Raw genomic sequence first — 26,866 nt, 5'->3', positions numbered from 1 at the left:
TCTTCTCTTAGGTTACAGTGTGTGCATTTACCAGAGCTTTGTTTATTTACCTGTCCTAATGATGTTGCAGAGTCTAACTTGTTTTACAGCAGTGATCAGAATTGTCCTCTCCCAGCATAAGAGATGCTTTGCATGCTTGCTTACTAGTGGCTTCAATGTAGTTTCTTAATTGCCTGGAAGTGTTTAAGAATTTAAATGATATTGCAGGATCTCCCATATTCCCCCTTCATTCAAACATATTAAATCTTACTGGGACACACAGTTTCATATCAGTTGAACCGAGTTCGCTCTGGCTGAGAGCTCTGGAGAATGAAAGAATGATCATACTCATTCTGTCCATGTTTTGTCTAAGGCAGCAGCCTGAATTTGTGCCTATGGAAAAATATAGCAAGGCTGTGGCTTGCCAGAGGGAGCACAGTTAATTGCCTTAATATTTGCTGGTTTTGTCTGTAAGGCATTGAATGTTTTCTTTCTTGGTGCTGTATATATGGCATTCTGCCCCACACACAATCATGTGAGCAAAGCACTTTTTCTTCCTCAGAATAGGAACTGAAATTGATTTTTCAGTTTGGTGGCCGGAGGAACTATGTGTAAGATCTGAAGACTTGACTTCTCACTTTTACGTTATCTGGGGAACAAGTATCCTGTAAGTTGGGTATCCATTGGTGTACTGTTTAACTGTTCAGAGTCCTTGGCAAGTGTGGGCATTCTAAGCTTAGATGGTTGCATCGCTGTCCAGTTCCCTTTTGAGAGATTGAACTTCATTGATTCTTGACTTCAAGCAAGACAATTCTTCCTATGTTCTAAAGGATATCCTTGTTGATTTTGTTTGTTTTGGTGCTGTTAGTGTTTTTTCTTTCTTTGTTTTCTTTTAACTCTTTTGGGAAGTTGTTTCAGGTGGGAAACAAGAAAATAATGTTTTGATTATGTCAGTTTTGCTGTCTGATGTGCAGGACCAAACTTTGATTTCTCAGCGTTAGCCTGAATATAGCTTGCTTTGTTTAAGATTTCTTAGATGAGATCAAGACTGAAAAATTGAGTGGAAATTGGACAGCATTAGCCATGGAAGCCTGAGAAGAGGCTTTACTTCTGATGACCTGATAAGGTTTCTATTTGAGCCATAAGCTTAGGCTGGCTGACTGGTAGATCTGCAGCAGCTAAATGTAGCTAGATTCTGCTCTTCACCAGTATGTCTCAAGTCTCATTTACATGAGAAGCCATGTTTTTTGATTCAGAGAAACTTCTCAAAAGGTAAAATAATTGTTTCTGCAGTAACAGAGCTATCAAAAAAAACGTTGCTTTTTCCATCATTCATACTTCTAGCCCTGGAAAAATACGGAGTTCTTTGTCTGTGTTTTTGAGTTGTGCTACATGTTTCGGTATTACAGTTGTTCTAAGGCAGGGTGTGTAGATGTGACGATTTAATTGCTTTGGTGTTGTTGAACTTTGTTTTCTGGGTACCTTGATTCACATTAAGGCTTCAGTCTTTGAATGTCTTCTGAATTTTAGTTTTTCCCCCAGACTTCTGCGTTCCACAATTCTCTAAAATACGAGCAGGAGACAACAGGTCAGGCTCTCACTTCTCTAAATCTGTAATACAGATTGTATTCATGTTTGTTACTCAAGCAGGATGAAACACTATTGCTTAAAAATAGCATTTTATTCTTTTTTTCAGCTTTCTTGTGCAGCCTCTTCAGCACGGAATGCTACATAGTTGGTGCAGGATGATTTGCATGTGTTTAGACAAATCCTTCTTTGAGACCATCCTGAAGCAGTTGAGAGCTGCGGTCCTTTTACTTTGCCCTTGAGGTGGTAGTAACAGGTGACACTTTGTTATGGTAGTTTACTCTCTTGTGCTTTTGCAGCTAGCTAAATTCATGTGAGTGGTGGGAGTAGGAGCTTCTGGGTAGAAATGAAGTTGCATGCCATTGAATAGGTGTAGTTTAACCTTAACCTATCTCAACATTATTTTGAAATTTAAAATATTACAGTGATCTGTAAATCATTTCCTCCTTCCTGAAAGACACAATCCACAGAGAAGGCTAACGAGGAATCTGCTGTGGTTTATGTAGAATGCAACTGCTGAATCAGGTCAGTGTTACACTTCTGGAAAGGTGTTTCTAGCTTAGAAGGCGTTTTGATGGCAAGAAAGGAATGGGGAAGAAGGTCAAATTCCAAGTCTAGAACTTTTAAGATGAGAATCACATCACATCCCTTGTGATGAGTTAGTGTTTTATTAGCACTTTAGGAAGGCAGTTCCCAGAATCCTATGTAAAGTAAAGCTGCAATACCTTTGAACCCTATATTTGTATTGCTGCAGTTAAGGGTTTTGCAGTGCAGCACTAAGGAATAAAAAGCTTATCTTCTTTGAGATGCTGGTAGGGTAGGAACATGTCTACAAATAATCTTGGAAAAAGCTCATGTTGTTTCTTAGAATACTTGTATGATTTTAGGGAGCTCCATTCTTAACGTGTTCAGTATGTTAGAATTCTGGTGTGTGGTGTTAACACCACAGAGGAGGTTTGGTTTTGTGGCATACATAACCAGAATCTTTTCTATAGAAGGAAAATAGGTTTGTGTTTCTAGATAGGGCGCTAGGTAAAGCATATGAATGATGAGTTGTATTTTGAGGTCTGCATGATCGTCTGTCTCCTTGTATTTGCTTTTTTCTGAGATTTGGCATTACAGGTAGCTCACTTGGAAGACTGCACGTACTGAGTTATTTCACTTATTTCAGAAGTGACTTTGAGGAAACTCAGATGAAAACTGTTCTAGAAGTGAACTGTATTAGAAAATTACATATATTTCTTCATCGTTCCATGTTGGAAATCAAAGTTGAGGTGAGGTTTAAGCATACTACTGTCCCAGTGGAACCCTACCAGCAGCTGGTGTATTCTGTAGTTGCCTTTTCCCAGTGTCATCAAAATGGCAAAGAGACAGGTGGAGCAAAAACTGGAATTTACCCGTCTTTTAACAGTGGATCGACGTGATGTGAAGAAATGGAAGATGGCACGGCACATCAAGACTTGCTCAGTTGACAATCAAAACTGAATGTCAGTGGGATGTATTTGACTCAGTTTTCATAGCCTCGCACATTGCTTGATGAACAGTGGAGTAGTTAGTGTGACAGCTAACAGGTGTATGTCTCCATTCAGATGCTGTATCAAAACATCCATTGTGAAAGCCTTTTGATAAGAATGTGATTTTTTAAAACACTGCTTAGTATGTTGAAACCAAATTTGAATATAGTAGAAATTAGCCATAGATTATAATAACAATAAAGACTCCACATGCTTTAGTTGAATACTAGCAGTTAAGAGTTGTTGGGCTGTCTACAGGTGCAAAATGAGGTGGCACTGCATCAGTTTACATTTGTTTATAGACAGGTTAATTTTGAGTAGGTGCAAAGGTTAATTTGGAGCTGAGCCGTGCTATGTGCCTTAGGGAGTTCTAATTCTTAAAAGTTGAAATTGAGTAGTCTGAATTAAGTGATTGGAATTCATAATTTCCTGGTTAACAATTCCTATAAAAGTTAAAACAGGGTATTCTGTGGGTGTGTGCCATTTGATGTGTTCTGTAAAACAAACGGTTAAATTCGGGGTGGTAAATGACTCCCTTGTAATACTGTTTTAAAATATATAAATTGACCATGATTTATGCTTACACAAATGTGTTTCCTTCTCTAATTAGAAGGAAAACCTCAAGGATGTCTTTGCAATTTAGAATACGTGAATACTATAAGAAGCAGTCAGGTCATTTCTTGGAAGTGGAGTGTTCTTAGTTAGCTATAGCATAACTTGGTGTTACTTCTGTATCTCTGAAGATATACACCAACACCTTCTCCCCCCCTTCCCCCCAAATATTGGGGTGGAAGGGAAGAGTATAGGAAAGAGAGCATCTCACTCATGTAGTTGTCCTTGTCTTAAGCAGTCACAGAATTGTAGGGGTTGGAAGAGACCTCTAGAGATGGAGTCCAACCCCAACATGGCCAAAGCAAGTGATGAACTTCTCTGGAAGTCCTGACGTATGTTTTAATGAAGAATGAGAAAATAGTACATGGAGACTGTCACAATTAGACATGATCTGAAATTTACTTTGTAAATGCTCTGTTTACTAATATCTACAGAATTCTGGATGTTTTTCCTACACAGACCTTGTTTTAATCTGTGAATCTGCAAGATTCTGAATAACATCATCATTTCAGTAGTAGTTTTCTTGTATCTCTTAGCTACATTGTCACTCATCTTGAGCAGAAAGGAATTTACAAAAATATTTTGCCCAGAATCTCGAGGTAAGCACAGAGGGAAAATCTGAGTGTAAATTCAAGCTAGTATAAGGTCAGTGTAACAGGAGAGCTGCAGGGTTGTCCCGGCTTTGTGGCTTGCATTAGGATGAGTATGCTGTGGCTTTGTAGTATGCCAATTCAGGTAATTACAGAAACTGAGAAACAATCACTGTCTCTGTAAGGTTTTTGTTGTGGAGTGTTTGGTTCGTTTGGTTTTTTTCTGGGGGGGGGAGGGGAGTGGATGGGGTGGACATGCAGCTGGCAAAGTTTTCTTGTTTTTCATAGACTGAACGGGATCACTCAAGAATGAGCTAAGCAAAGGAATGAAGGAATGAAAAGGGGCGGGACTGAAGCAGCTCACCTTCACTGTGAATTGCTGGGGAATCGCAGCTGTCTGAGGTTGCAGTTTTGCAGTTCAGGGAACCTGGACCAGGACTGCTGCTGAAAGCAGCTATTATGCCCTTTCCCTGTCTCCTTGCTGCCTCACTCAGTGTGGTAAAATTATAGACCAGACCTACTGAGGAAACAGGGAGATGTTTATTGTGGTCATAGAGTTGGCTTAAGGCTGTTGAAAAGTACAATATAGGTTGGGAGAAGTTTGATTTCATTAGTATAAGCAAATACCTAGAAGCTTCACGCAGGTAATGCAGTGGAAATAAGTGCATTGAACTGCAGTAGAGCACAGTGTATGTTCTCTTGGCCAGAAATTCAGTTTTATTAATGTTTTCTTTCTAAACATAATAGAAAACAAATACTTAAAGCAGTGCACTTAAAAAAAAAAAAAAAAAGAGCACCAATGAAAGCAAGTTGCTCTGTAAGATTGCATTTTTAAAAGTAGATAGCACACTAAAGAAAGCTTGTCTTAGTAATGCCTTTGTTTAATCAGGCTCTCTACACTCTTAGATTTTAATATTAGTCATAAAAGGTGGTGATGGATTGCAATTGAATGTGTACCAAGTACACAGCTGTGTTCAGGAAACAAGCATTATTTTAATAGCAATGTTAGTATGAGCTCTCTAAATTTGTTGGTGATATGAATGTTGGAGACTGAGTTGAGAAGAAATAGCATATTTGGTCAAAATTGGTATTGTGTTTGAAGGTGGCTTTGTAAATTTACACAGTTTAGGAAAGGATTTTGAAGGGTCTTAGGGAAAGACAGCAAGAACCTATAAAATGAATCGGTATAAGATGTTGCAATAAAGCAGTTATTAACATACATACTGTTGCAGCAGAAACTTTAACTTGTTAATGTGGATAGAACAGTTCAGTTGTAGGAGTCTGCAAAGATCTTTGCTTTCGAGTGTGATCTCTTCGTTGTTAACCAAAAGTGAAAGCACATTATTGAGGCATTGCTCAAATGCCTCTTGAGCACTGATAGGCTTGGGGCATCATTAGTCTAAAACAACATAATGAAGTTAAATATGGAACATTTATGGATCTTTTGCTTTGTCACAATTACAACATCAGAAAGTAAATCTGATGTCCCCATCTTATTGGCTAAAGTACTTGGTGGGGTTGAGGTGGACTTTGTACTGGGCTTGAAAATTCAACAGATCCAGGTTTCCATACGCAAGTGCTGAAAGAAAAAGGAATGCAGGTCAGACATCTGGGTTGAATACTGGTGTACTAATGGAAGTTTGGCTGCAGGCTCTGTTAGTCTTACTGAGGTGGAAACAGTCTTCCTTAACTCCCACTCATACATCTGCAGTTTGGACAGTCAGGAGTAGAGTATTCAGCAATGTGATAAGTGTGTCTTTTTTTGTGCTCTTAATCAGGTCATATTAAGCAGTTGCATTTGGACTTGTCTGTTTGTCAGTGATATAAAGGCGTAATTCTCACTTGGAGCATTAAAACCGTGTTAAGTATTTCAAATGGTACCTTTTGATGTCAAATGTACTCAGTAAAAAGAAACAGTAAGTCTAAAATAAAAGATTTTTTTTAATGGTAGTATGGTAGTATGTTTGCTTTTGTAGTGTTCTTTTCAAGATTCAAATGACTTTTATGTACATGTATCACTAAAGCATATTGTCTTTTTTTTCCCCCAGGTTATGCAATGGTCTCTGCAAGATGGCATGTTCTTGAGTTGGAGCTTTTTAAAACAAGCATATGCTGGTACTTCAACTTTACTAAGTGGACTATAATTTCTTCTCTCACAACAACTACTTAAGCAGACAAAATTGCAAAGATCTGCCCTGTGTCGAGTATGACAGCCACGACTCGTGGCTCTCCGGTAGGAGGCAATGATAGCCAGGGCCAGGCTCCTGATGGACAGTCCCAGCCTCCCCTCCAGCAGAATCAGGTATGATACTGGCAATCAAGTTATCTAGAAGTGCAGAGCTTGGTTCTTTAGAACAGTGTTCCTGATTTATCTGAACTGTGAGTTTATGTAGTGCCAGAGATGTCTAAGTTAACTCGTTCTTTGTTTTTGGGAGTGCAAAAGGAATTTAAGGGATAAAGACAGTGCTGCTGGCAAAGTAGATAATGTTAGGGAGCACCGTGTCGCAAAAAATGCTTCCTTTTCAGGCAGTGACATAGTTCTGTAAAGCATATTTATTTGGAATATGAAGTTATCTTGGAATGATAGCAGAAGCTTCCTCACAACTGTGTTGTTGAGTCTGCCAGACATTTGTATAAGTACTCTGTGACTTCGGTTTATGCTCAATTCTGTAAATGCATTTTGTGGATAAAGGAGCTTTTGGGGGTGATTATCTTCTCTATTACATCGTCTTCTGCTGAGTCGCTGTTCATTGTATTAGACTGCCTGAATGACATGGCATGTTTCTTTTGAACACTGTACCCTGCTTTCAAAGAAGAGTAAAAACCTTCAAACATACAGTGTTATCATGCAATGGCTATTCTCTAACTTCTTTAAATAGAAAAGATGCATTTAAAGACTGTAGCCCAAACCAGTTAATAGCAAAAACACACCTTTTCTTTTATACAATGTTTAGATGATGTTTATTAGATATCATAGGTTTTAATATTTATTATTCTTGAGAATCAGTTGTTCTTTGGTATATGTGTGGTGGGTAACCTCAACTGGCAGGTAAGCCACCCTGCCATTTGCTCACTCCCTCTCTGTGGAATGGGCTTAGGTAATTATGTGCTTGTAGTCGGCTAGTAGTAGTACTGTTGTACTTGTTGTAAACTTTCAGAAAATGTTTTCATGATCTGTTTTGCTTTGCTGTTGCTGAAGTTTTTCTGCAATATAATATTCATCTTCAATAGATAGGTAAAAGCAGAGTATCCATATAGTTTTTATTTTCATTTTCTAGATAGGTGGTTTGCTGAAAATCAATCTCTGACAAAATAAAATAAAATAAAAAAATAAATATAATAATAATAATAATAAACCTACAACAGTTTCCAGGAAGTACGTTAATGCTTAAACTGTTCAAATAGAAAACATAGCACATTCAATGTCTTATTATTTTTTTGAATAGATCAAAAATGAAATTACTAAATATTATTTGTGGTGACAGATGTACAGTTCAAGTGATAATTTGAAATATAATCTGAATGAAAAGCCAAAGTAAGTGGCACACAAGCCTAGACAGTATTTCAAGTATTTTCCATACCAATTTTAGACATCTTCACCTGATTCTTCAAATGAGAACTCTCCAGCTACCCCGCCTGATGAGCAGGGCCAAGGAGATGCTCCACCTCAGCTTGAAGATGAGGAGCCTGCATTTCCACACACAGACCTGGCAAAGTTGGATGACATGATCAACAGGTATTTTCACACTTAATGCATTTTTTTTCCTGTGTGTGTAGATTATTTGTGAAAATATCTTGATAGCGGAAGCAGGATTTGTGCTTCTTCAATTCACTGGTTTTCTTGAAATACTTTTTATTGGGTTAGAGTTTGAAAGAAATGCTCATATCAGGTTTTGTGGGTTTTCTTTTGAAAGTGGAGCCTTCATCAGGGCCTTTAAAAATGTGTATTTTTTACCTTTCATTAAAAAGGAACAAAGATTCCTCATTTTTAAGACGCACAATTGAGATGCATGGTTTTGTTTTGTTTTTGAATATAGGCCTCGATGGGTTGTTCCTGTGTTGCCGAAGGGGGAATTAGAAGTTCTTCTAGAAGCTGCTATTGACCTGAGTAAAAAGGGTAAGCTGAAAAGGGAATGAATGATCATTGAACTAGCTGACAAGTGATAGGACATGAGGAAATGTTCTATGTTGGATCAGGTGACAAATGGTCTTAGGTTGTGTCAGAGCAGGTTTAGATTAGATATATGGAAGAGTTTCTTCACAGAGGGGAAGGGGCCACCCAGGGAAGTGGTTGAGTTTCTGTATTTAAGTCATATGTGGCACTGAGGGATGTGGTTCAGTGATAGAACATGATTGGTCACGTAAATGGTTGGATTTGATGATCTTGAATGTCTTTTCCAACCTAGATGATTGTACAATTTGCTGTGTAAGCTTTTTGGTTCTGAGGACTTTTTGAGTCTCCAGTGGAAGCTTAAAAGTTCTTAGTTATTTCTGTTACTGCACTGGTCCTAGAGATTCTGTATCGCTCAGCAGTATGCAAAACCTTCATAAATCAATAACTTGAACATACTTATCCATGTATGTAGAAATTAGGTGCCTTATATGGTTTAAGTATAAAGGTTGAAGAAGCTCACAGCAATAAAAAAAAATCTTGTCATTCCTGTCCTACCTGTTTACTGTGTTTGCTTTGATATCAGACCTGGGGGGGGTTTGGTTTGATAACGGATACTAAAACTCAAAAAATTTTGGTTTTTATGTGGGTTCTTTGTTTGTTTTTGTGTTATCTTAACTGAGTTGCTAATCTAGATTTTCAGTTGTCTTGCCTTACATTTTAAAATTCAACTTTGGCATATTCATGCTTTTGAGAATATTATAGGAAAGTTAGAATAGTAAGCTGCATAATAATAGTCCTACCATTTTTTTGCTGTATCTGACTTGCTTGGAACTAGGACAGTTCCCTGTCAAGATTGTGTACGTGTTCACTAAATTGATAGATTTGTCATGTATTTGTAATCTTGTTCTTGCCCTGGTATGTGAGTGATGCCTAAAGTTAGATACTTTTCTAGTGTACCTGTGCTTACTTGCCAGTTGTGTTTTAAATATAGTGACATACAAAATGCCTGTTCCTTCTGTGACATAGCTAGACCAAGATGACTTCACTGCAATGATGATAAAGGTTATACTTAGGCAGTGTCAAGAATAAAAAGCTGGCTATGGTCAGGAAATTTGGAGTAACCCCAATTTGTTTTCTGCCTCTTCTTTCTCTGGAGAAACAGGAGTTGGATTGCAAAAGTGTCGTCCAAAATAAGATAATGATACACTGTTGCTAACACTGATTTATCAGCTGGAGTTGCATTTTAAATTGGCTTTCTTTGCACGTAGCTAGATCTGGCAGGAATTTTAAGGAGACTGTAGACTTTTTTAAGAGATCACACCTGTTCAGGAACTAAAAAATTCACCCTTCTATATGTGTGTAGGCTGTTGAAGCAGTGCAGTGAAAAGAGATTTTCTGCTTATGATTTACGAGAGAGGAGATGTATGTACTGCCAGCTGTTAAGTCATATTAAAAAATAAAACACACAAAAGCATGTCAGTGCAATGCAATGAAGTAATAAGAGTAGAATGAGATTTTTGGCTACTCTTAACATCGCTATTCTTCTCAAAAGCATCAGACGTAGCCGAAAGTTCTCAAACAAAAAGTCTTTTTCATTTTTTTCCTCTTAAAGCTATGAAAAACAGTGGGAATCTACGCATACTCTTCATGTGAAAAGTGCTTCTGCTTTGCTATTTAATTGTTCCTCTTGCCCTCTGGATGAATTTCTTTGTGTTGACATATAAAGGGATTATTTGGTTAGAAATAGTTGCTCTTTAACCATTATCTTCATAGTTAAATTCTAGATTCTGTTTATACCTGCTATTTGAAGTTATGCACTGGCTAATGTAGTCCTTTTCTGTTTTTTTTTAATATACTTTCTAGTGTTTGATGTATGTGATAGGGTGCCAATTTGCTCTAACAGGCACTGCTTTTCTAGTTCAAAACTAGACTGACACTGTTTCAGTAAGTAATACAAATAATTATATAAGTATGTTACTTTATATATACTTATACTTGAAAATGTATTCTGTTACTTCAGTAAGATCTGAAATGGCTACCTATCTGTGAGTGTTCCTCTTAACCTGGGCTCTGTTTCAGGAGAGAACTGACAGGAGAAACTGAAAAGTAACTGGCTGTTTGAACTACATACATTTTTTTTTTTTTTCTATTGCAGTCCATAATTCATTACATCTCACTACTTCATTTATTGTATTTGTTTTGATTAAGCACCTTTTTCTAGTGGTTGGAGCTCTCAGGTAGCTTTTTATTCCTCGTGTGTCAGTGGCCATTGGCATTGGTTTTCTGGAGGGACTGTGGGGTAATTCCTTTCTTCGTGACCTTATCTTTACAAGAAAATGACTGCATTCTCTTGAAATAGTTTCAGGAACTGAAATTAAAAGGAACTTAACAGAATTGAAAGTATTCATAAAAACACAATTTTGTCATTGCCACATTCAAGTGCAGTGAGCATATTTGACAGAGTAGTATAAATCCTGCCTGGACTATGACTTGCATTATTCCTGACAGATGTTTGTTTGTGAAAAATTATCTTATTGTGTCTTGGCATCAATGGATTATTATTCATTAAGTGAGCCATAAGACTATCAAGTGATAGTCTGGAATAACTTTTTGAAAAATAGCATTGAACAAGAATGATGTTTTTCTTCACGTAATTCTGGAACACTTGTTAACTGTTTTGGATAAAATTTGCTCCAGAAATAAATGTCACAGTTATTTGGATGCTAGAAATTTATAAGGGAAAAAAATTGTTCTTAGTTCTGTTGTTTTTTAATGGCTGAAATATTCTCTGCTCTTTCTTCTAAAATTCCCTCTGTAAGCTCTGTATTGCTTTGTTCTTTGTAATGTTTATGTTCAGTTTTAACATGTTGCCAAAACTTTGCTGTGCAACACATAGAAATAAGATACAAGGCAGCTTTACAACTCAGAGCTTATTCAAACTGAAATAAAATTTCACCATACAGATGAAACCTTCAATTTCAATCCCAAATCTTTGTTTCTGATGGATCACAAAGGCTTGTAGAGAGGCAGGGCCTTAAAAGTACGTAAAAAAATAAAAATAAACTTTTATCTGGATGAACATCTGCATTTCTGTGGGACCACCCTTGAGTTCATTACTGAAACTATATTCTGCATTTTCTTAGAGTACTCTCATGTTCCAAAACTTAGCCAGTTTTGTTGGGCTAGAACCAATTGAGCAAAATGATCAGCAAATTGTGTGATGCTCTGGTGTAAAAGGACTCAAGTATTCCTGCTGATTAAGAGTTCTTGAAAGTCTGCAAGAATCTGAGTGTGATGTGGATCCACTGCATCTGTGAACGAGTGTTTTTTCCTCAGAGCTCACTAGCTCCTGGTCACTGTTCTGCAAGGTCTAACTGTATCCTTGTCACGCCACTGAGAGGCTTATGTACTGCATTGCCTGAGGCTCCAGGTCTAGGGGGAGCTTCAGGTTGCCATGGCAATGCATGGAGCCGGCTTAGGTCTGAGGTTCCAGCTACCAAGTTGTTTAATCCGGAGTCCTGGAGAGGAGCTGGATGACTGTGTGTGGGTTTTGATGCTCCAGCTTTTCCTCCTCCAGTCCCCCTAGTTGCAGCTTCCATATAGTATATGTTGCACACCACCTTATTTCATACTCACTTTTTTCTCGCTGCATGGTCTATTTCCACCACCTTTCTCTAAATACTTAGCTTGGCTCTGTATCCTTGCACTTCTCAGCCATTTTCTTCCTTATCCTTCTCTGCCCCCAGAATTTAGAGAATGGGCAAAAAAGGCTGCTTGTGGTCTTACCTCAGAGTTGGGGATAATACTGAATCTGATTCAAGCAGTAGATATCAAGTAATTAATGTAACTAGTGGTTCTTTTCTCGATATCTTTGAATTGCTGATTGCTTCCTCTTCCACTCTGTCTTCTAGGACTCCTGTTACCCTGATACTCCTATCCTAGTAGATACCCAGCCCTGGTTCCTTCCATGAGTACCATATGTTTTTTCAAGAGCTTGGAGCACTGTAAATGGAGGTAGAGGGTGATTCCGTATCTAGGAGTCATACAAGTTCTGAGATTCACCATCTTCCCTCTTTTTCCAAGTTCATTGAAGCACAGAAAGGACAATACACTTTTGAAACATAATCTATTTTAGTGTTCTTTGAACCTGATCTGAAAAGTCTTGCTGATTGAACCTGGACCACCACTGTGGGAGGAGATGGTGCTTGAAAGATTTAGAGAGATGTTAGTGCTGTACTGGTACTCACGGGAGCATTAAAATGACTTGAGGGCATGCCTTAAATTTGTGTTCAAGAAGTAAGTTCATTGTTAGATTTGAATGGAACATTTCCTCTAGGTCACACTGAATGAGTTGGCTGGCTTTTCTTGTCCTCTTCTTTGCGTAGGGTGAATTTGTAGTGTTTACACCCTTGAGTTTGTCAAGTTCATTGTTTACTGCAAATGCCAAAGTTTTAGGCAGCATCCATCTCTTGCGTTCTCTTTGTCATTTTGTTGTTGTGGTTTATGGCCTTTTATTGCTGGTCTTAATACTTCATAGTGCAGGGATATCAGCCATCCAGATTACGAGCTGCATAGAAAGTTAATGTGGAATTTTTGATACTTGATTTACACACTGTGGTCATGTACCTCTGGTAGTGATAAAAGAGAGTGCTGGCATAGGTCTCAACATGGCTCTCCAAAGATTCTTGCTTTACTCAAGCTGCTTGAGATCTGCACCCACCAGAAATGTATAGGCTGACAAGCACTGTTACAAGAGTTTGGAAAGTCTTTGTGGGATGTAATAACATGCAGGACAGAAGTTCCTCTTAAAAACATCTGTTGTATGGTTATTTGTGACTATGAAGAACTTTTGATTTGATAAGCAAAATCAGTCCTTTGAAACCAGTAGAACTTTACTGTCACGAAGTATCATTAAGAATTTAAGGGTGGAGGAGGAGAAAAAGACAGCAATTCTTGTGAATCTGGGTGGGTTTATTGAATGCTAAAATTACCTGATTGAACATTAAACTTGTTCTGTAGAGAAACTGTGTGCAGGTCACAGTTTTCTTTAATGTGCCCAGAGGCTTTTCTTGTTTGCAGTGTGTATTCATGCATATTGGATATATTTTCCTGTTGACTATTAGTCCTATTTTGGTCTTTGTAATAGAACTTTTAAAAAGGAGATACGGTTTTACCCTGGGTTCTAAATAATTTGAGCATTTTAAATAACTAAAAGAAAAGTACAGAGGACTTGTACTTAATTTTAAATTGCGTGCATGTTGGATTGAAAAGGTTTATGGCAGTGTTGGCATCTAGTTATATTGGGTTCTGGCAGCAGAACTACAGGAAACTGTACTTCAAGTGACAGTGGCAGAAGAAAGGATTCGTGTTTAATTCTGTAGATCAGTTGCGTCTGGGAAGTTAAACAGATCTTACCCTTTCTCCTTTTTACTCACTGAATTACATCAAGAACACAGAGGTCACACCTGGAGTACTGGGCCCCTCAGTATAAGAAAGACCTAGACATACTGGAAAGACCTCGGTGGATGGCTGCCAAAGTGATAAAGGGACTGGAGCACCTCTCCTGTGAGGAGAGACTGAGAGAGTTTCGACTGTTTAGGCTGAAGGGAAGAAGGCTTGGAGAAATCTTTTCAATGTGTATTTGTACCTGAAGGGAAAGTACAAAGAAGCTTGAGCCAGCTGCTTTTCCATGGTGTCTAGTGCCTGGACAAGAGGCACCACTAACTGGAACACAGGACACTGCATCTGAACACCAGGCAGCACTTCTGTGCAGATGACAGAGCACAGGCACTGGGTGCCAGAAAGCTGTGGGGTTTTCTCACTGGAGGTCTTCAAAGGCTTGCTGAATGTGGTCCTGGACACTGTTCTCTGTGTGTCCCTGCTGGAGCAGGCGTTGGGCCCTGTGACTTACAGAACTTCCTACCAACCCCAGCCATGCTGTGATTCTGTGAAATGCATGTATTATGGAGGTGTAAAAAGTAAAGACTGTTCTTACTTTTGCTATTATACCTCTGATGTTATAAGCACAACAAAACTACTGTTTTTAAAATAACTGAAAAACTAACTAGAGGACTGCAGTTGGTGAAGTGTCTTTACTAGAATATTAATTTATCATATATTTTGTTTAAGCTTATGTAAGTTTAACTTCATATAAGGCGTCCATTTTAAAAATAATTCTGAAACTGATCACCAAACCTTTGTCTAAATCACTACTTTCAGTATTTGCAAGTGCGTGCAACAACTAATGAAATTACATATATCATAATTGTTTGTTTCTTTTCTATTTTAAAATAGGCCTTGATGTCAAAAGCGAAGCATGCCAGCGATTTTTTCGAGATGGGTTGACAATATCTTTCACAAAAATCCTTACTGATGAGGCAGTGAGTGGCTGGAAGTTTGAAATCCATGTGAGTCTATTTTTTTGTTTGTTTTGTTTTGAAAAGCAAATGATTTTAAAACAAGAATGGAGGCTGCATTTGTGACGTTGAGGCGACAGCAAAGACTGAATGTCATTTTCAGAAATGAGCACTACAGAGAAATGGGAGAGTTCTCACACATGTGGCTTTTGGGAAGAAAAATAATCCCTTCATCATCATATTTTCTTAATGCCTCTGGTGTTTTTGGAAGGAAATACAACACAAGGGATGATGTTGGCAGAAAATGGACTTTGTATGTTCAGTAGAACAACTCCTGTTCAAGGGGCTGTCTTTGGATGGATGTCTAGATACCTACTTATTTTTGTGTCCATGCTAGGATGAGAAGGCTTGCTTTTTTTAGTAAAAGCTTTTAGCTGCCTACTAAATTCTGGATGTTTGTGGCAGCTATTTTAATATTCAAAGCTATCACTTGGACAGCTGGTCATGTGCTGAGAAACTGCAAAGATCTTGATAAGCAAGTTAAAATCTGTGAGAGAAATGGCTGGAAGAAGGAAAAGTTGCTAGTTTATTGGTGATTCTTAAGTGTCTTACATAACCAAAAATATTTTGGTCTTTTTTCTAAATTAATTTTCACCTGGATGCAGGTTAACTTTGTTCAAAGCCTTTATTGGAAGAGGTACAAAGTTTTTAGTAGTGTTGTAAGACACTTAGGCAATTCTGAACCATTTGCAACTAGCTTACAGACTTTATAGGTTGCATTGGAATAGTCACCTGCCATATTGGTATGTTGTTTTTTCTTAATAGAGATGTATTATTAACAACACTCATCGGCTAGTAGAACTCTGTGTGGCCAAGCTGTCCCAAGATTGGTTTCCCCTTCTTGAACTTCTTGCCATGGCCTTAAATCCTCACTGCAAATTCCATCTATACAATGGTACACGTCCCTCTGAAACAGTTCCTGCAGGAGTCCAGCTTGCTGAAGATGAACTTTATGCACGTCCTCCTGACCCACGCTCACCAAAGGTATGACAGCTTTTTCAGAACTGTTAGACTGAATATATTTATTTACCTGTGTTACCTAACTATCCAGTAGCCATATAGAAGTGTTTCTGGGGGAAACATGGTGGGAAATACTAGTTTTGGGGGTTTTTTTGTGTATCACCCAAGAACTTTTGCTGGTTTTGACTCCTAGTAGATTGTTATTTAATGTACACTTGGCCTTGTAACTCTTTCAGTCGTTGGTCCACCATTGAACTGTATTGTGGTTTTTTGTGCATAACTTTTGCAGTGCCATTCCTTCTGTGTTGTTAGGCTTGTTTCTATTTGCTGAGTGATGGATGTAATTTCTCATTCCCTGTGATTTTTTTAGACACCATATTTTAAGAAGGGGGGTTATGTAATAACGTAGGATTCTTTTTAAAAAATAGATCACAAGTATAATTTTGTGGTGTTTTTTGTTGTTTTGCTTGTTTTTCTCAACTGACGATTCAGATTAGTAATCTGTTTCAGGCCCTGGATCTGGATTTTTCAGAATTGTGTTCTAAGTGGCATTGGTACAAACTCAAGAGCAAACTGAATTATAATTATATTTTCTTTCTTTGTTTTCTTTCTTTTTTTCTTTTTTTTTTTTTTCTTTTTGGTAGTACTGCTAGCTATTGATATGTGAGAACAGAAGATAAAGAACTCTGTGTCCTTCCTTGCATTGCTGGTCTTATTTATAAGAATGTTATTTTGTATTTCTGCTGCGTTTTTACACAGCATTATCACATCTAGGACTGGAAAAGAATACCAAAATTGACATATTTTCTGTAGAAATTTAGCAGCCAGACCTGAAATACAGATGTGTTTATTCTTGGATATTTGAAAAGTTACCTTGAGTAACTAACATACAGCATTTGTACTTTTCTGTGATAATAGGAAAGATAGTATTCCTAAGTATTTCCTTCAAACTGAATATTTAAATTATATTAACTAGTTCCTTATCAATTCTGTTACCTTCTAACAACTTACTGTAAAAAGACATTTTTTTAAAGTAAAATGATTACCAATAGATACTTGAATGTAATCCCACGTAGTTATTTATAAATGTCAGATAATTGGTTATTATATTGCAGGGTTGGCTAGTAGATCTTATCAACAAGTTTGGCACATTAAATGGATTTCAGATCTTGCATGATCGCTTCATGAGTGGATCAGCATTGAATGTTCAGATAATTGCAGCTCTCATCAAGTAAGTTTTTAAAGAATGTCTTAACATATTTGGGAAAGTTGAAGTATGTTAAATAAAAATATGAAGTTAGCATAAAAATTAGTGTTTTGTTGAAGCACTCCCCTTGCCACATCTTTTTTTTTTTTAAGTAGATCCCCTTTAATTTGATGTGTTAGTAAGTAGACTTGAATTTTTAGAATTAATTGCTCCTTACTATCTTAATGTACAACTATTAATTGTGGCACTTTGATTGCTTTTTTTTCTTTCCTTTTAGGCCATTTGGACAATGTTACGAGTTTCTAACATTGCATACAGTGAAGAAATACTTCCTTCCAATTATAGAAATGGTTCCACAATTTTTAGAAAATCTAACAGATGATGAACTGAAAAAAGAAGCAAAGAATGAAGCCAAAAATGATGCTCTATCAATGATAATCAAATCTCTAAAGAACTTAGCTTCAAGAGTTCCAGGACAAGAAGAAACTGTAAAAAACTTAGAAATATTTAGGTTAAAAATGATTCTTAGGTAAGATGGTACCTCCTAATATGATATGCTACTGTTGATATTTGTTCCACACTAACTACATTTAATTTATCTTACAGGTTGTTACAAATTTCTTCTTTCAATGGTAAAATGAATGCACTAAATGAAGTTAACAAAGTAATATCCAGTGTATCATATTATACTCACCGGCATGGTAATCCTGAAGAGGAAGAATGGCTTACAGCTGAAAGAATGGCAGTAAGTTCTCTTCACCATAAATTATTGAAGAGATTTTCTTCCTCCTTATTTTTTTTAACTGTAGAATAGGTCCTGCACACTGCTAATTTTGCTATGTAATATTCTAAATGTCATGGTAATAAGTAATTTAAATACTAGTCTTTCTGTTAAAAATTGCTGCATTTCTTCCAAAACTTGTGTTAAATATTTTCTGTGCTACAAAAATCTTGCATTAAAAAGAGATCCTTGAATAGTGTGGTTTCTGTATAGTGTTTAAAAAAGAAAATGAAAAAACTGAATCACACCAGTTTCATCTTTTGAAACTTCAGTGACGCCAGACCTAAAAATGGATGTTCATTTAAATAAGAATCTTGTCCTGTTGTGCACCAATAAATTTTTTTAGTCAGAATTCTGAGTAATCATTCTGCATTTCATTTTTCAGAAGTTGAAATGTGTAAAAAATAAAATTTTGATCCATATTCTTTGGTAAAGGAAACTCTAGACATCCTGTTTTGTGTTTGTTTAATATTCATATACTTTAGATATCCTTTTGTGCCAGTGTGTGTATGTGGCAACTAATAAAATGAGCGTGTGTAAAGTTAAGAATTTAACTCTTCTCTTAAAGTTCTTTGTGGAACTTGAAGTTATTTTTGCACCACCGGTCAACATTGTAGCTAGTTAACTGGCCTATAAGGTGCAGAACTGCTGGCAAAAAGAAACTATTGCAAAATTTGACCTTTTCAATAAATAGGAGGAAATGCTTTTTTCACCCATTCCTTGTAGTTAGTCATCTCAGACAAGGCCTCTGTTTTTAAGTAAAAGCATCTAGATTTCAGTATTTTGAGACTAGATTGAATGCTTTTCTTCTGTAGTCAAGGATACTGTATTTGATACAACACTTGTTTTCTTTTCTGACGTTCAGAGTGCTGCTTTGCTTCAGTTGGTGTATGAAGCTATTTTCAGGCAATTACACCACTGGGAAAAATACATCTACTTAAATATTGCTTGAATATTTGCCTCTCATTCAATTATTATTAACACTGATCCTTTTTTTAAGAGCAAATTATAGATATAAACAGCTTCTTGTACTGCATCTTCGTAGCTTTTCCCAATTGGAATATTGTGTATAAAAACATTAATATGTAACAGATTGAACTTTTTAGCCTAAATATTATTAATAGCACTTGAGAAATTCGTTATGACACTACTTTCTTTTTATAATCAGGAATGGATCCAGCAGAATAATATTTTATCAATTGTGTTAAGAGATAGTCTTCATCAACCTCAATATGTAGAGAAGTTAGAGAAGATTCTTCGTTTTGTCATCAAAGAAAAAGCCCTCACTTTGCAGGATCTTGACAACATTTGGGCTGCACAGGTAAAGTATTAAGCTGTTAGTCTGCTCTGGAGCAGGAGGAAACTTGTTCTGTGTCATGAACTGAGATGAGTTTGTGCTTCTTATGATTGGTATTAGACAAAACTTAAGAAAAATCTGCAAGCAAGTAGTGTTTGTTTTTGGGATTTTATATTCTCAAATGTGTTTGGTAAAGGAGATCAACTGCACATGTACACAAAGTCTTCAAAGAGCTGTGTCCTCTAGGAATCAGCTTTTATGGTTCAGGTCCACAAGTGCTGGTTACTTCTTAAGAGCTATCTTTTAGAAGCACAGGATCAGGCAGTCCCACATGCTATAAGTCAAGTAAGTGGGACAGAAGACCGTCTTGGCAAACGGGACTCTATTTGGAATTCAAGCAGTTAAAGAAAATGTATGATCTCTCTAATCAAGGTCAGGCCACACAGAAAGATTACGGAGCTGCAATTTATATTTGCAGGAAGAAAACACACATGCCAAAGCTCAACCAGAGTTAAGTCTGGCTGGTGATGTTCTAGTTAGCAAGGAAAGCTTTTTAGAGTGTGTTAATAGCAGGAGGAGGTTTAAGGAAAATGGTGGTTCATTACTGGATGATGCTGCATTTCTGCAGCCCTACTTGGAGTTTTTTTTGCAATTCTGAGCTCAACAATTAAAAAAAATAATAATAAAAAAAAGATACTTAACTGTGTCCAGAGGAGGGCAACAAAGCTGATAAAGGCACATGTTATGAGGAGAAGCTAGGGGCACTGGCTTGTAAAGGCTGAGAGCTAACTTCACTGTTCTCTCCTCCTTTTGTGAGCAGAGCAAGTGGGGAGAGAGGTACTTATCTTTCCCTCATGTTATCTAGTGACAAGATACTTGAGAGTGGCTCAAAGCTGCATCGGATGGGATGTTAGGAGCAATTTCTTTTCTATGAGGGTGGTCAAACACTGGAACAGGCTTGCCAGAGATGTAGCTGATGCCCTGTGCCTCTCATTGAGGCATTTGGATAATGCCCTAAATGATATATTTTAATGGTTTTTTTGTTTTGTTTTTTTATGTTATTAAGAATTTAGAAACCCTCAAGCTTGAGCAAAGTTATAGGAAAAAAAAAAAAATATATATATATATATATATGATATATATATATAAAAAACTATATATATATGAGGATTTAATATTTTAAAATACATCAAGAATATGTGTTATTCTGTAAATTCACCGCAGTTGTATAGCTTTTTTTTTCTGTGAGGGGAACTATTTAATAAGGCTTATAATAACGGTTGTTCTAGATCCTGTTTAACAGAAAGTTCTTTGGTCTGCGTTCTAACGATTGGGTTGTTCTGTTTGTGTTTTTTTTCAAAACTTGTAAATTTTGTAATGTTCACTTGTATACTTATTTGATCATTGAGGCTGGACTCCTAGTTGTGTGTACTGCATGAACTTAGTTTACATAAAGGGCTGTTAAAAGGACAAAATGATAATTAAATGTTGAGTAGTCAGAAAATAAAGGGTAGTTTTAGGATAGAAATAAGCATCAGTGAATTTATTTATGAACAAGGGTATATTCATAGTAAAGCTCATAACATAATTGTATGAGACCTAATATCAATTCTACTATAGGAAGGCTACATCCTAGTTTGAAGACAGAGGGCTAATACAGGAATTGAGTGATAGTATATCCCTTCTTTCTTTACGTTCACACTCTTCTGAAACCGTTTGACTTAAATGAATTTACCCAGGTGTCCCTGTTTTCAGGCATGTCATTTTCAGGTTACGTTTAAACTACTTGGTACTCCAGGTAGCATAGTGAAGGGTTGACTTTTCAGATTTCTGGTGTTTCAGGCTGGATAGCTGGGCTGAAGCCAATGGGTTCAACAAGACCAAATGCCGGGTCCTGCACTTTGGCCACAAAAACCCCAGGCAACGCTACAGGCTTGGGGCAGAGTGGCCGGAAGACTGCATAGAGGAAATGGACCTGGGGGTATTGATTGATGCTCGGCTGAACACGAGCCAGCAGTGTGCCTGGTGGCCAAGAAAGCCAATGGCATCCTGGCTTGCATCGGAAACGGTGTTGCCAGCAGGAACAGGGAAGTGATTGTCCCCCTGTACTCAGCTCTGGTGAGGCCGCACCTCAAGTACTGTGTCCAGTTTTGGGCCCCTCACTGCAAGAAAGACGTTGAGGCCCTGGAGCGGGTTCAAAGAAGGGCGACAAAGCTGGTGAGGGGTCTGGAGCACAGGCCTTATGAGGAGCGGCTGAGGGAGCTGGGATTGTTCAGTCTGGACAAGAGGAGGCTCAGGGAGACCTTATTGCTCTCTATAACTACCTGAAGGGAGGCTGCAGTGAGCTGGGGGTCGGCCTCTTCTCTCATGTAACTGGTGATAGGACTAGAGGGAATGGCTTCAAGCTGCGCCAGGGAAGATTTAGGCTGGACATTAGGAAATACTACTTTTCTGAAAGAGTGGTCAGGCACTGGAATGGGCTGCCCAGGGAGGTGGTGGAGTCACTGACCCTGGAGGTGTTCAAGGAATGTTTGGACGTTGTGTTGAGGACATGGTTTAGTGAGAACTATTGGTATACGTGGATGGTTGGTCTGGGTGGTCCTGTGGGTCTTTTCCAACCTTGGTGATTCTGTGATTCTATAGTAACTGCACAGGCAAGGAGATCTTTTTTTTTTTCCCCTAGTTATCCATAGATGTCCTTCAGGAAATTAAAAAATGTAACTTAAAGTAGTATGTGGATCTTGAATTAATGTCTGTGACCATACTGTTTGTTTTTGCTTGTGGTCTCAGAAGTTTCCAAACTATCTTGGCAGAAGAAAAAACTTAGAAAAGTAATTATACTACTAGTAGGCTTGTATTAGTTTTATTAGAGTCTCACCCGCTATAGGAAAAAGTAACTGGAATTTGGAAAAAAATTTCCAAGCAGTTAAATATTATTGCTTAGAGCCCCTGAAATTTGGGATGTATGGACAAGCTAGTTTGAGCCACGCTTACGCTGTTCCAGAAGAGTGTGAACATATTTTGCAACCCTTGAAAGATAGGGGAAGTCCACTCCAGCAGTTGCAAAATAATTTCAGGAATAAATCTTTCATGCCCTCAAATACTTGGCTTGCTCTGCTCATTCCTTTTTTGCTTTCTGTTAGATAGTTGCCACGGTGCACTTGCAGGCTTGTCTAGCTTTTTTTTTTTTTTTTCCATTGAAATTTGGATTCAGTAGACCTTATTCAGGTAGATGTTTTCACTGTGGCTTTGCCCATGGAATTAAATCAGATAAGAGGGTAAGAATAAGTCTGCTAATATGGAACAATTTTTTTTCCATCTTCATTACTGTACATGTTTATAAGTTCTTATTAAATAAGTGCTTCTCAGAGCAGGTGGAGCATGAAAGGCAGTAGTGAGGAGTTGATTTACTTGGTAGCTTTATATAACAGGCAGGCTATTTTAACTCTGACTCAGTGCAGTACTGATGTGGTTTTGCTTTCAGACTGGAGCCATGATGTTTTTGCCTAGATTTAGAGGTTGAGCATGCACAAATATACAGTTAATGATACAGAAGTGCTTTGAGAGTCTCAGCATACAATGAGAATTTTAAAAAAATTGTTCATGAGAAGTAGTAAAAGCTTTACTTTCTGCTTTAGAAGGCAGCTTAAGTTTTACTGGTGTTTTCCATTGTCTTACAAAATCAGCACTCAAAATCAAAGTATATTTGATTTGAGGAATAATGTTGATGTATCTAAAGGCAAGCATGAAGTTACAGCGTCTTGAGCTGCAAGAATCCATCCAGTTGGACAAGGAATAGTTTCATTACTGATACTGATTACCAGTTTCATTACTGATACTCCAAAGTACTTAATAAGAATTTTAGGCTTCCCTGTTTCCATACAGCAAGTTCACAGGGTCACACTCTAGATTTCTTATCTCCTCCTGTGTTATACTCAGGAGTATATACTCAGCTCAGTGCATTCTTCTTTCATATGTCAATCTAGAGATGCTCTTCCAGTTTTGTATGCTGTTCATTTTTCTTTCTATCCACAAAGTAGCCTGATGAAAGAGGGAAGAAAGTAGATGTTTGCAAAATTGAGTGCTGCAGCTGGTTTAGTAATTCCCTTTCTCCTAATCTGACACAGAAATAAATGTTACAACTTTTTTTGGTAAATTTAGGGCACACAATTAAGATTTCTAAGACACAACGTATTAGTTTATTTTCTGCTGTTTTTAAGTGAGCCACTGATGCAAGCTTTAAATGATTTTCACAACTGCTTATACATGCATTTTTAATATTGTACAGGATTAATTACATCAAAGGGCTGTTTTTTTCTATGTATGTTTTTCATTTTTATTCTCCACTTAGAGGAGATTTTTCTACAGTAAATCAGCTATTGATTCATGTAGTCTGAAGTTGTTTTTCATGAGTGCAGATCTAAAGTATGGAATGCATTTATCCTACTGGGAATTGTAGGAAAGCTCACAGTGTTAAAAGGCAGCCATTTTTTTCTTCTTCCTTAAATGTCAAAATGATGATATACATCAAACTGATTAAAAATGCTGCCTAGTATATAACTCAACATCTTGGCAGTAGAAGTTCAGTTGCTATATTTTATAAGGTTATAAGGTTCTGCTTGATTTCAAAATGCTATCTGCTAACAGGTTGTTAATGAAACTGCTAGCACAAAGGAAATATTTCAGAAATACTAAAAATTGTTTTACAGCTTAAATTCAGTGAAATTCATTAAAGCAGGTTTTGAATACTTAAGAAAAAACTGTGTTAAAATGTTAATTTGCAAATTAAAATACACTTACAAACTTTTTTACCATCCTGTCATGATTTAAAAATAAATATTCCTGTTACAAAGTAAATACGCATTTGCAGTGCATGCACTTGAATACTTTCATACAAGATAAATCCAAATACTGTGATTTCCAGTGAAGTCAGTACCAGTTTGCCCACGACATTGGAAGTTCTTGCTAGCCACTTCAGATGGCCTTCTTGTAAAAACAATAGAAGATATCGTAGTGCTTAATACTAATTGTTACAGATGTTGATCGATTTTGTTGTCTTAACAGGCAGGAAAACATGAAGCCATTGTAAAGAATGTACATGACCTCCTTGCAAAATTAGCTTGGGATTTCTCTCCTGAACAGCTTGATCACTTGTTCGATTGTTTTAAGGTAACTATGCATGTTTAGGTTATGTTCAGGAAATGGGTTGCACTTCCAAGAAGTAGCTAAGTCCAGTCTGTTTTGACTACTAGTGAATTAGTTACTGGTGTATTGTTAAGTTTTACAAGCATATCTGTGATGTTTATTTAAAGATCCTTAAAGTCTCAAAATTGGGTACATCCTATCTGTAAATGTTGGAACTGCTCAATTTTGACTTACACATTGCAATTATTTTTAACAAAAGAAATATGACAGCTGTTTATATAGTTGCATCTTTTTATTTTCTGCTTCATATTTACAGTTCAGATTACAATGTGTGAAATTAAAAAGTGTTGTTTTCATATTGAGTAAAATCTTTCTTTAGGCAAGTTGGACAAATGCAAGCAAAAAACAGCGTGAGAAGCTACTCGAGTTAATCCGTCGTCTCGCAGAAGATGACAAGGATGGCGTGATGGCACACAAAGTGCTGAACCTTTTGTGGAATTTGGCTCACAGTGATGACGTACCAGTTGATATCATGGACCAGGCTCTTAGTGCCCATATTAAAATCTTAGATTACAGCTGTTCACAGGTGGGTAATCTGGTATGATTTTGTTGTGAAATCTGTCACTAACAGTTTCATTTTACTCCCTTTTGGAAAGTGTGTGGTATTTGATAATTTAACAGAAGTGTTCTTTATAATGAAATGAAAGAATGAACATTCAGGCATTTCTTAAAATGTGACAATGTATTTTAAATAACACACTTGGGGCTTTAATTGGTGAGTGAAATAGAGATTTTCCTATCTTGTGTGCAACTACTAAAGCAATTGGCAACATACTGTTTTTTGTGAATTGCCAAGAACCCAAAGTAGGAGAAGCATCTCTCCACCCACCTTTTTAATTAGAGAGGTAGATGTTCTCTATCTTTGCTATTCCCCAAACTCTTTTATGCTAACTTGTCTTTTCAATAAGTCCTTACATGCCTTAGGTAATACCAGAAAAGGCCTAGCAACAGACAGTGAAAACTACTACTGTCTTTTTTTTTTTTTTTTTACAGCCATTGACATGTTGTTTTTTCTTAGTTAAGAAGCAGCTCCTTATTGTTTCTTGGTATTTTGTAGCATTTAGTCTGACCAGTGAGTAGAAATAAGTGAAAGAAGAAGAAAAACGCAAATTAATTTAATACTATTGATTCGATCTGGCTATACTTTTTCTGAAATATAAGTGCTTGAGTGGATATAGCAGGCAGAGATACTGTATCATGTTAGTTATCTTTCTAGCAGCCCTGTTTGGTTTATCTTACGAATGTATGCTTCAGAACTCAGTTGAAAGGTAGTATTTGCATAGCTGTATATATTTTGTGTTAGAAGCAGGTAAGTAGGGGGATGATTATGGTTTCTGAAATGCACTTAATTGCAAACACTTGTTCTTTAAGGATCGAGATACACAAAAGATCCAGTGGATAGATCGTTTTATAGAAGAGCTTCGCACAAATGACAAATGGGTCATTCCTGCACTGAAACAGATTAGAGAAATTTGCAGTTTGTTTGGTGAAGCACCACAAAACTTGAGGTAAGAATGGAATGCAAATACAGAATTGTCTCTTCAGCAGTGCATGATGACAGGACAAGGGGAAACATCCACAAATTGGGCGGAACTTCCTATGCTTCAAATGTGTGTAAGAATTTCTTCACAGTAAGGGTGACGGAGCAGTGGAACAGGCTGCCCAAAGAAGTTGTGGAGTCTCTTCTCTGGAGATATTCAAAACCCACCTGGATGCCTACCTGTGCAACCTGTTCTAGGGAGCCTGCTTTGGCAGGGGGGGGGTTGGGCTACATGATCTCTAGTTGTCTCTTCCAGCCCCTACAATTCTGTAATTCTATGTCCCTTATAAGTTGAAAAGGTAAGAATGATCAATTCTTTGCAGGCTTTTTTTTACTTTATGGAGGCAGGGAGAACTTGAGTTAAATCATTTGTGTTTGAAGATGCTCTTGGGTTTATTTTAACGTATGGAGACAGCATTCAAACACATAGCGTTTAGTAAGAAAGCTAACATTTTTTTCTCAAACACGCTTTTATTCATTTTTAGTATGGTAGATGTGTTGTTTATGGACTTCTGTGCCTAACAATGAAATTAGCACACAACATACATGCAAAATAATGTTTATTCTTTATAAGTTTAAAAAAAAAAAAGTAGTATGTTTGGACTTGGTAATATCAAGGAGCTGGGTTTCATTACCCTATATTCTTACCACTGAAATTGAGAATTTTTTTAATAGCCACGTGAGTCAAGAATGCTGCATAATTCCTTTGTTTTAATTTGTTGTAAGCAGGTAAACTATTCAAGACAGTATTGTTGTCTGCTTACAAGAAAGACCAAGGAAGAAAAAAACAAACCTTCAATTTAGCCAGCACTGCTTTTTACTGATACTAATTTAAAGGAGCTGTGATAACATTGCTTTTCTGGGTATTGAAGGCTTCTATATTAATTTAGTTTACGGAATTTCTTGTTTTCATGATATTTTAATCCTTTACAGCTTTTCATTAATGATCAGTCACAAAGTTACCAACTTACTAGCACATAAGTCTGGTTTTTTGTGTCTTGGAGTCCTTAAGCTGTTATATGTTTGAAGATCTAGGGAAATTGTAGCAGTCTGGTTACTTGTGG

General features: G+C 37.1%; 1 protein-coding gene across 2 annotated transcripts in view; it reads left to right on the top strand.

The window, feature by feature from the left end:
• USP9X (ubiquitin specific peptidase 9 X-linked) overlaps window positions 1–26,866 on the top strand; it is a 100,118-nt gene that overhangs the window by 19,371 nt on the left and 53,881 nt on the right. For both annotated transcript variants that reach the window (XM_031594584.2, XM_031594583.2), the window contains exons 2-13: window positions 6,331–6,584; window positions 7,873–8,018; window positions 8,320–8,399; window positions 14,691–14,803; window positions 15,578–15,796; window positions 16,888–17,003; window positions 17,257–17,508; window positions 17,586–17,724; window positions 18,929–19,081; window positions 24,122–24,226; window positions 24,582–24,788; window positions 25,634–25,770. In XM_031594584.2, coding sequence (XP_031450444.1) covers window positions 6,489–6,584; window positions 7,873–8,018; window positions 8,320–8,399; window positions 14,691–14,803; window positions 15,578–15,796; window positions 16,888–17,003; window positions 17,257–17,508; window positions 17,586–17,724; window positions 18,929–19,081; window positions 24,122–24,226; window positions 24,582–24,788; window positions 25,634–25,770 — 1,763 coding nt within the window. In that variant the 5' untranslated portion in view covers window positions 6,331–6,488. The remainder of the gene's footprint in view (window positions 1–6,330; window positions 6,585–7,872; window positions 8,019–8,319; window positions 8,400–14,690; window positions 14,804–15,577; window positions 15,797–16,887; window positions 17,004–17,256; window positions 17,509–17,585; window positions 17,725–18,928; window positions 19,082–24,121; window positions 24,227–24,581; window positions 24,789–25,633; window positions 25,771–26,866) is intronic.

The sequence above is a fragment of the Phasianus colchicus genome, chromosome 1 (assembly GCF_987193195.1).
Source record: "Phasianus colchicus chromosome 1, bPhaCol1.hap1.1, whole genome shotgun sequence".
Lineage (NCBI taxonomy): Eukaryota > Metazoa > Chordata > Aves > Galliformes > Phasianidae > Phasianus > Phasianus colchicus.
This window is presented reverse-complemented; position numbering and strand designations above follow the sequence as displayed.